Genomic DNA, 10,886 nt, shown 5'->3' on the forward strand with positions numbered 1-10,886 from the left:
GGGGCAAATATAATACCACATTACTGAGTTTTACTCTCTATTTTTTCAAGCATAGTGTTGGCTGCATCATGTTATGGGTAAGCTTGTAATTGTTCAGGACTGGGGAGTTTTTTACTATAAAAAAACGAAAAGGCTCTAAGCTCACGCAAATTCCTATAGGAAAACCTGGTTCAGTCTGCTTTCCACCAGACACTGGGAGATGAATTCATCTTTCAGCAGGACAATAACCTAAAACACAAGGCCAAATCTACACTGAAGTTGCTTACCAAGTAGACAGTGAATGTTCCTGAGTGGCCGAGTTACAATGTTGACTTAAATCAGTTTGAAAATCTATGACAAAACTTGAAAATGGTTKTCTTGCAATGATTGACAACCAATCCAGGTGGGCAAAGCTCTTAGATACCCAGAAAGAATCACAGCTGTAATCGCTGCCAAAGGTGATTTTAACATATATGTATGGCCTCAGGGGTGTGAATATTCATGTGAATGAGATATTTCGGTATTTCATTTTCAATATATTTTCAAAAATGTCTAAAAACATGTTTTCACTTTGTCATTATGGGGTATTGTATTCAATTTTGAATTCAGGCTGTAACAGCAAAATGTGGTATTAATACTTTCTTAAGGCACTGTATAATGTATGATGATATAGCCATGTGACTCCTGTCTAATATGGCCCCAGGGAGCTGGGGTAATATGAAAACATATGTGATGGCACTATAGCTTAAAATACGTATAAGGACTTCTCCTAGCTGTGTAAAATGTGATGCCTCTATCACAAAAGCCACAATTTTCAAAAAATTTGATGTTTAGCCGCTGGACTATACCGCCTGGTGATGTCACCAGGGAACCAAAACTCCACCCATGCAAAACCTGCTGATTAGAAGGGCCTGTGTGAATTTTATTTTTAAACATCAACTATGAGGAAATAACACTGATAAAAAAAACAATCCCACTTTTACAGTGTTAGTTTCATTAGCTGTTGTACAATATGATACAAAGCACAGTAAAAACTGAATTTTGACTGCTCTGGGCCTTTAAAGCAGTTTCTGCAGTTATAATGTTTCCCTGGCCTGCAGCCATACTAACTTGGGCTCCGGAGTGGCACAGCGGTCTAAGGCACTGCATCTCAGTCCTAGAGGTGTCACTACAGACCCTGGTTAGATTCCAGGCTGTATCACAACCGGCTGTGATTGGGAGTCCCATATGGCGGCACACAATTGGCCCAGAGTCGTCCAGGTTAGGGTTTGGCTGGAGCAGTCCGTCATTGTAAATAAGAATTTGTTCTTAACTGACTTGCCTAGTTAAATAAAGGTTAAAGATTTTTTTTTAAATAAATAACTGGATGCAAATTAATTGGGAGTATGTTAATACTATACTCAATTGGCGTTTAGGCCAGGTTATAAGCCAGATCATTCATTAAGGTAATTAATTTCACTGAACACAGATCTTCTATGAAGAAGGGTCAAATCCGTCTTTCGGATGGGACGTTAAACGGGTGTCCTGACTCTCTGAGGTCATTAAAGATCCCATGGCACTTATCGTAAGAGTAGGGGTGTTAACCCCGGTGTCCTGGCTAAATTCCCAATCTGGCCCTCAACCATCACGGTCACCTAATAATCCCCAGTTTACAATTGGCTCATTCATCCCCCTCCTCTCCCCTGTAACTATTCCCCAGGTCGTTGCTGCAAATGAGAACGTGTTCTRAGTCAACTTACCTGGTAAAATAACGGTAAAAAAAATAAAAAATTATCTATACTCCCATTTGTGCAGAATCTAACCACTCAACACACACGTGTTCACCACTGTGCTGTATATGGCCTAGTACTGTACACACTCAGGTTATACAAATTGCTGCTGGGAAAGTCTATATTTCTTTATTTACAATTATTTTACAAGATGATGTTGTTGGTAATTGTCATTTATTTTGTTGACAGGCTGGCCGTTTACCAACACTGTGTGTAAAATGAGTGGTCTGGTGCAGGGGATGTCTGTAGCTGCCTCAGTCTTCACCCTGGTGGCCATCGCAGTAGACAGGTTGGTATGATGGAGATCTACAGAGAGGCAGGGGCGTGTAGTGTGAAGGAGAGGTGGTGGTGGTGAATGGAGAATAGTAGATTTGATCCATAAATTACCTACTGTTTTTCTTTTTAGGTATGCCAATGCCTCTTCCTCTACCTATTTTACAGTTTATTTGCTTCAGTATTTAACCTTGTTTAAACTTGTTGATTGGATGGCTGGATAGATAGAAGAGACAGGAAGGATAGAGAAAGATTTGCAGAGCTGTTGATAAAATATGGAAGTTCACACAGATTTGGAATTGATTTGCCTTGCCCCAAAAAACAAACAGCAAGTGTTCTTCCTTTTCCTCTGTCTATTTCCGCTCTCCACAGGTTCCGCTGCATTGTGTTCCCTTTTCAGCCCAAACTCACCCTAATAGTTGCCAAGGTGACCATAGCGATGATCTGGGTCCTGGCTGTGGTAATCATGTGCCCCTCAGCAGCTGCCCTGACCGTGGTGGAAGTGGCCGATCACTACATGGTGTATAACCAGGACTACAACAAGACTTACCCCCTGTACTCCTGCTACGAGAACTTTGCCGACCCGAAGATGCGGAAGGTCTACACCACAGTGCTGTTCGCCCACATCTACTTGGTGCCCCTGGCTCTCATCACTGTCATGTACGGACGCATCGGGGTGAAGCTCTACACCTCCGTGGTGTCAAGAAGAGAGCCTCAGGATGCAGCACATCCTGCTCCTCCAGCCAGGCATGAGGGGGGCAGGCATCTGATCTCACAGAAGAAGATCAAGGTGATCAAGATGCTGATCGTAGTAGCCCTGCTGTTCATGCTGTCTTGGCTGCCCCTGTGGACTCTGATGCTGCTGACAGACTACGCAGGGCTGGACGAGGAGCAGCTGGAGCTCCTGACCGGATACATCTTCCCCTTCGCCCACTGGCTGGCTTTCTCCAACTCCTCTGTCAACCCCATCATCTACGGATACTTCAATGAGAACTTCAAGAGGGGCTTCCAGGCAGTCTACCAGACCAACTCCTGCTGCCGCCCAGGAAATAGGGTTGAGGTAGCAGGGAGGGGAAACCGGGAAGGCAGAGCAGGGGGTGGAGAGGGTGGAGTCGGCCTGAGGGAGCCGACAAGCAACCCCAATCCTCTCCCATTTGGGGCTAGAAACAAAGTGTATACCGACGGTAATGTTATGCACTCTGTCCACCTTGAGCTGGAGTTGAAGAAGAATTCTAAGGTGGGAAGCAACACGGTCCATGTTGAGGTTGGGGGGACTGGTGCAGGTGGAGGAATAGGGAATGGAAATGGGATGAACAAAAAGGGGCTACAGGTTGACGAGCAGACCAGCCCAATGGGAGTTTGTCAGGCCTGGGATCATTAGTGGGGATGTAAACCGTGGAGGTGCTTTCAGCATCCCTAATAATATTTTACGTTTAGATGTAGATTACATTTACAATCTAAATGCATACTTAATGCATAGAAAAGATAGGCACCATCTTATTTTCTTTTCTTTCAGATGGCATGGCATGTGTGGACTCAAATTGCGAGGGAAGTGGACTCATCTCAACATTAGATTAGATCGTATAGGGGTTTGAAAATGTCTGACAAACTATAATCTAAGAGCCACTAAGTACTCTCCAAACACCAAAGATAGATTTGAAAAGAAAGAGAACAAAGCAAATCAAAGCAAAGACATCAATCATGGTGATGCCCTTAGTCTGTTTTTGCTTGTAATATGAATTAGTGGAATATGAATTCTGTTTTGCTCAGTGAAGATTTCTTTGAACATTGTCAGCAAAACAACGAGAGGGGATATAGTTGAGACTGTTTAATGTCAACGTTTTAGCCCTAAAGTAGTCTCAATCTGAACACTGTCAACAATACAGATGAGAAACCAATAAATATAAGCAAGCAACATTTAAAATGTCTCAAAGAACATAATGCCTCAGAAAAAGGCAGTTTGGTTCAATTCAATTTTGAAACTTGAAGCAAAAGAAATTGCAGCACAGAGGGGAAGTGCATTATCTGATACTGCAGAGCACAACAAATCAAATGGTATCTAATTAAATCAAAGGTTATTCATCGTATACACAGGTAAATGGTGCAATTAAATACTTACTTGCGACCTACCTCAACATTGCAGTGAAATATTTTTTTAAATCTAAATAAGAGTAATGACAATAACACAATAAGTTATACGTTTTAAACAACTATTTAAAAGTATACGGGTGGAAAATAACTGTTTTGGAGAAGCAGTATTGGACTGAAATCTAGTCCCTGTCGTAGTGAAAACAGGGACCAAACTATTTATTGATCAATACATTTGTACATGTTACTGAACAAACATATCAGTTTAATAAGGAGTGAGAAAGATGTATTTTTATGTAAGGTTTTATTAAAGTTTTCTGAGAATGCCCTTACTCTATAGGACTGATGAAAACGTCAAAAGGGGCTGAGTCAAACAAAACAAACGTTCACAAATATTGCTAAGGGCTAGTCAGACAGTTTTTCTAACTAGGGAAATATTAATATGCCTTGCCTAGATGTATGTGTATAAACCAGGGTTTCTTAAACTATAGATCGTGACCCTAAGTGGGCCCTGGGCARGTGAGAGGTGGGTCACGAGTTATGAGAATACATCTCTAATCASACATTATTTATTCTAAATTTGGGTCATTGGAGGAAGATTTGGGTCATGGGAGGACGTTACATTTCTAATTTTGGTTTCAAACTGAAAAAGTTTAAGAACCCCTGGTATAAAGCAATGATTTATATATACACTAGATGACTGACAGGGGGGTGCCATTAATGCTGTTCACAGCGTAGTAGCCAGGGAAACAAAAAAACMGAAAAGTTGAGCCTCGCACATCAACGCTCTTTACCCACTACAATGTTTACTTTATGCATCTATATCATATCACTGAGGCTACCTTTACATTATATTATGTGAGCTAAACATACAAATAAAAAATACAAAAATATGTAAAAACATTTTTCTTAAAGTATAATTTCTAGACAGTACCTAATGTTACTGTCCCCACTATGACAAAAATACTTAAATACATGTCATTGTGTGCTTGAAACATTTAATTGAAATCCTGTAGAATTCCATTTATTCCTTTGGAGGACTGCTTCTTCTAAGGAGAATCAATATGGTCGACCAGTGACTTCAAAGCCTCTCATTGGCCAATATATAGCATCAGCAATCTAGAGTTTATATACATCATTAGTATAAACACTAGAGGACTGACAGGGGCTGCTGTTTTGAAGCCACTACGCAGCCATTTTTGTATTCCTCCACTATTGTAAAAAATTTATTTATTCATGTGTACATTAGTTTTGCGAACAACATTTTATTACAGACACCTTAATGCATACTTTGAACTTAACATAAACATTTTAATACAAAACGTAAAACATCAAAATCCACAAAGAAATGGTTATTTGGACACAAAATCAACATTTTGCAATGGCCAGCTCAGTCTCCGGACATGAAACCCATTGAAAACCTGTGGTTTGAATTTAAGAAGGTAGTCCATAAGCGCAGAGAAAGGATATCAAGGATCTGGAAGGATTCTGTATGTAGGAATGGTCTAAGATCCCTCCCAATGTGTTCTCCAACTCATAAAATGTTTTAGAAAAAGGCTCAGTGCCATTATCCTTGCAAGGTAAGGTATTGAAAATGTGGGTGTCAATAATTTTGACCCCTACCTTTTTTATAAAAAAGTATTACTTGTTATTAAACAATCTCTTTCTCTGAATTAGTATAAAATAATATAATTTCCAATTTTTTTCCAGCATACAATATAACTTAGTATTTTAATTGTTTATTTTATACTGTTATTTTGAAGGGTGTCAATAATTTCAACCCCACCGTACATCATTGGGTAGACTTACTCGGGTGCTGAAAAGACAGAGCACTAATTCAACTGAAAAGCACGCTCAGGTCAGAGATATGACACATAAAAATTGCTATTTTTCTATTCCATATGTCATTGTTAAGCAATGTCGTTATGGTTACTGTACCCATAGAGATCCTATTAATTGACTACTAATATAGTTTTAATGCTAATCATCTGGCAAATCCTTACAAAACTCAATCGAGCTAATATTTTATAGAACACAAGTTAACAAACCATAACCTGATAAGACAAATACAATCTAACAAAAGATAACAGCCTCATTTGCAACTGTTTAAATATCAAAGCGGCTTGCTTGCAAAAATATCTGCTGAATAATGTTTGTGTTAGTCTTTACACAGTATGGTTGCTATGGCGTTATGCTGCTTTGGTGTACTGCAAGCCTCCACATTTGTGTTGTGTACAGTATATTGTATTATGTGGTTTATTTTGTGGTGGGCAGGAGGGGATGGGGCGAAAGGAGAAAGCATGGCATCAACGGCTTTTCAGATTCTCCCATTTACAGACTGGAAATGCATGCAGCTGTTGTTTGTTTAAAGGAAGCAGGGTTTGGGTTTATTTCAAATGTGTCAGTTTGGTCAAATGACATTTCCTCTGTGGTGATGTGTGGGAGTAAAAAACAGTGCCAGCAGGACCAGAGTAGAAATAACAGATAAAAACAAGGATCTGCTGAGTCCCTCAGTAAATTTAATAAACATTGGACAAAAACTGAAAAAAGCTTCTTGTCAGAACAACAAAGGATGTCCAAACTGGATTAGGTGCTGGCCAGACAGGCAGTAGCATGGCTGAGGTCTCAGGCCTGTCTTCACCATGATCCTCCTGAGAAAGAAACAGAGGAAAACAGAAGACAGGGTAGCTTTGTTTAGGCAGTGGCATGGCACCAGATAAGCTCTGGCCCAATCCTAATGTCAACCTTAAGTCCTCATGCCCTTTGCACTTTGGAGATCACATCTCACTGGAAAGCCTTGAGGAATATTGGATTTTCAGTTTACCTCCTGAATTAAATTGGAAATTGTATTGACCCAATCTGTAATGGAAGTGTTTATGCAGTAGACATGATTCTATGTTGACACAGACAGAATGCTACTTACTGCCTGCTGACACAGGTATAGTTCTGACAACTGGAAGCCTCTCCTGTGAGGGAAGCCTACCAGGTTGTAGTAGAAGGTTTTTTACAATACCCAAATGGCATTTTGTGTATTTTATTTAACGATGGGATAAGAGCCACTTTGTATATACTAATGCAGGATCAATTTAATTAACCCATTACATCTTATGATTGTCAGATTACTGTTTGTGTTTTCTATTTGTAGTGGGAGTGGTGTTTGTAACTTTATGTTTATGTATCCTGATATTATTGATGTTCTGGGAGTAATTGTTTTATCATAACAAACCATGTTTAACCTGAGTTCATGTTGCAATGACAGATTAGTCAAAATTATTCATATTACAGTTTTCAATCAAATCAAATTGAAAGTAATCAGTGCAATTAATTGAATCTGTCTTGAAACATGAACATGGTAATTGTGATAATTGGTTGCTATGCTACATGTAAATTGATACTCCACCATGTGTTTTAAATGGTGCCTTGCATTGAAAATAACCTATAAAGTGGGTGGAGGAACATTGCTTAATAAATGTATTTTGAAAATGCAGTGTAAGGTGTTCTGCACTTAAAAAAGATGTTATAAGTTTTCTAATCATCCTTCTCTTAAAGATCATACCGCATTTGGGTAAACAGCGCAACTGTTCACCACAGCGCCTGTTATTATTTTTGTTCAGAGTAGCGTCTGGCAGAATGGTGCAAAAAACATTGCAGTACATATTCTTCTGTTAATCCCGCATGCAATGACGTCAGAGTGGGGGAAAAACGGTTTGTTGTTTGCAGTAACTTCTTTGTTGTTGTAATATCCAAAAACTGATGTGGCAGTTTTACCAGGGTACTAGCTTTAAAGCGGCAATCAGCAATAGAAACAATAACAGAGTTCTGCACGCCCTGTTTCTGTAAAAATCTGAGGGATGGGGCTGGAGAAATGTAACCACGCTCAAATTCATAGACAGAGCTATGGATGCAAGGACTGACCATCCATGATATAAAAATTATAGTTTTAACCATGTTTTGAGGTTATATAGTGTTAACATTTACTTTGTTTACAAACATTGGAGTAAAACAAGTTCATATTTTGGGTTCTGATGGGGTACGACAGTTGAACTACACTCATGAGACATTTATAAGTTCTATTTTTCAAGAATGTACACAAGTTGTTTGATTTATATTGCAACAGCGTTGTCATTATGCACCACAAAGCATACCGGGTCAATTAAAGGGCTGAATCTGTATTCATCTGTCTTTCTAGGTACATTTGCTAAAGTGTTGTGTAACAGTTGTTTACTAGTAAATACATTCTGTACTGTATGTCAGCATACTTCTGTCAACTTCTTCATGTGATGCCTATGCATGACAAACTGCTATTGCCGTTTTTGCAAACCTATTTTCTTTATCTGCTTTTCTTTTTTCTGTACAAGTTGCTCTGCCAAATATTTGGTATTTATTAGAATCCCCATTAGCCGCTGTAAAAGCATCAACTACTCTTCCTGGGGTCCACATGAAACATGACATAATACATAGTACAGAACAGTATTAGTCAGGGACTGAAATACATAAATGTGAAATGTCACACATATCAGTACATACACACAATATCTAGGTCTAATACAGTGCAAATTGCAATACAACATATATAAAATAGCTGTGCTTTTCACAGTCCCCTTTGTGCAGTAAGGTGTTCTTTTATCWGTTTTTTTATTGGTTTTATTGCTAGCTTGCTTTACCTGGGGTGGCAGAGAGTTCCATGTAGTCATGGCTCTATTTAATACAGTGTGTTTCCCAGACACCTGGGGACTGTGAAGAGACCTCTGGTTGCATGTCTTGTGCTGTACCGATGAGTGTCCGAACTGTGTGCCAACTGGTTGAACAGACAGTTCGGTACCTTCAACACATCAATACCTCGCACAAAGACCAATAGTGATGCAGTCAATCTCTCCTCAACTTTGAGCCATGCATGTTGCTGACACTTTCCCTCCATGTACATCTAAGTGAGATACGTGCTGCTTTGTTTTGGACCAACTGCAATTTACCTACAGTGGGGAGAACAAGTATTTGATACACTGACAATTTTGCAGGTTTTCCTACTTACAAAGCATGTAGAGGTCTGTAATTTTTATCATAGGTACACTTCAACTGTGAGAGAAGGAATCTAAAACAAAAATCCAGAAAATCACATTGTATGATTTTTAAGTAATTAATTAGATTTTATGTGCATGACATAAGTATTTGATACATCAGAAAAGCAGAACTGAAATATTTGGTACAGAAACTTAGTTTGCATTTACAGAGTCATACGTTTCCTGTAGTTTTGACCAGGTTTGCCACACATGCAGCAGGGATTTTGGCAACTCCTCCATACAGACTTCTCCCAGATCCTTCAGGTTTCGGGGCTGTCGCTGGGGCAATACGGACTTTCGGCTCCCCCAAAAGATTTCTATTGGGTTCAGGTCTGGAGACTGGCGTAGGCCACTCCAGGACCTTGAGATGCTTCTTACGGAGCCACTCCTTAGTTGCCCTGGCTGTGTGTTTTTCGGGTCGTGTGTCATGCTGGAAGACCAGCCACACCCACTTCATGCTTCTTACTGAGGGAAGGAGGTTGTTGGTCAAGATCTGCGATACATGGCCCATCCATCCTCCCCTCAATACGGTGCAGTTCGTCCTGTCCCCTTTGCAGAAAAGCATCCCAAGAGAATTGATGTTTCCACCTCCATGCTTCACGGTTGGGATGGTGTTCTTGGGGTTGTACTCTCCTCTATTCCTCCAAACACGGCGAGTGGAGTTTTAGAGCAAAAAGCTCTATTTTTGTCTCATCAGACCACATGACCTTCTCCCATTCTCCTCTGGATCATCCAGATGGTCATTGGCGAACTTCAGACGGGCCTGGACATGCGCTGGTTGAGGCAGGGGACCTTGCGTGCGCTGCAGGATTTTAATCCATGACGGCGTAGTGTGTTGACTAATGTGTTTCTTTGAGACTGTGGTCCCAGCTCTCTCAGGTCATTGGACCAGGTCCTGCCGTGTAGTTCTGGGCTGATCCCTCACATTCCTCATGATCATTGATGCCCCACGAGGTAAGATCTTGCATGGAGCCCAGACCGAGGGTGATTGCCGTCATCTTGAACTTCTTCATTTTCTAATAATTGTGCAACAGTTGTTGCCTTCTCCCAAGCTGCTTGGCTATTGTCCTGTATCCCATCCAGCCTTGTACAGGTCTACAATTTATCCCTGATGTCCTTACACAGCTCTCTGGTCTTGGCCATTGTGGAGAGGTTGGAGTCTGTTTGATTGAGTGTGTGGACAGGTGTCTTTTATACAGGTAACGAGTTCAAACAGGTGCAGTTAATACAGGTAATGAGTGGAGAACAGGAGGGCTTCTTAAAGAAAAACTAACAGGTCTGTGAGAGCCGGAATTCTTACTGGTTGGTAGGTGATCAAATACTTATGTCATGCAATAAAATGCAAATTATTACTTAAAAATCATACAATGTGATTTTCTGGATTTTTGTTTTAGATCCGTCTCTCACAGTTGAAGTGTACCTATGATAAAAATGACAGACCTCTACATGCTTTGTAAGTAGGAAAACCTGCAAAATCGGCAGTGTATCAAATACTTGTTCTCCCCACTGTATGTCCTCCTTTGCCACACATGACTACACAGCTGGGCAGTAGTCCAGGTGTGACAAAACTAGGGCCTGTAGGACGTGTCTGGTTGACTGAGATGTCAAGAAGGCAGAGCAATGCCCTATCATGGAAAATACCTCTTCCCATTTTAGCAACCATTGAGTCTATAGGTTTTGACCATGAAAGCTTTCTATCTACGGTTACACCCAGCAGTTT

The 10,886-nt window shown here is 40.3% G+C and overlaps 1 protein-coding gene across 1 annotated transcript; it reads left to right on the top strand.

Annotated features, from left to right (window-relative positions):
* Positions 1-1,921: 1,921 nt before the first annotated feature.
* LOC111958021 (neuropeptide FF receptor 1-like) lies at positions 1,922-5,116 on the top strand (the record flags this gene model as incomplete). The annotated part of the gene is made up of 2 exons (XM_023979188.2): positions 1,922-2,037; positions 2,394-5,116. Coding segments are annotated over 2 exons (1,125 nt in total), but the record flags the coding sequence as incomplete, so codon positions are not given.
* Between the last annotated feature and the right edge of the window lie 5,770 nt (positions 5,117-10,886).

This window comes from Salvelinus sp. IW2-2015, linkage group LG33 (genome assembly GCF_002910315.2).
Source record: "Salvelinus sp. IW2-2015 linkage group LG33, ASM291031v2, whole genome shotgun sequence".
NCBI classification, from domain to species: Eukaryota; Metazoa; Chordata; class Actinopteri; order Salmoniformes; family Salmonidae; genus Salvelinus; species Salvelinus sp. IW2-2015.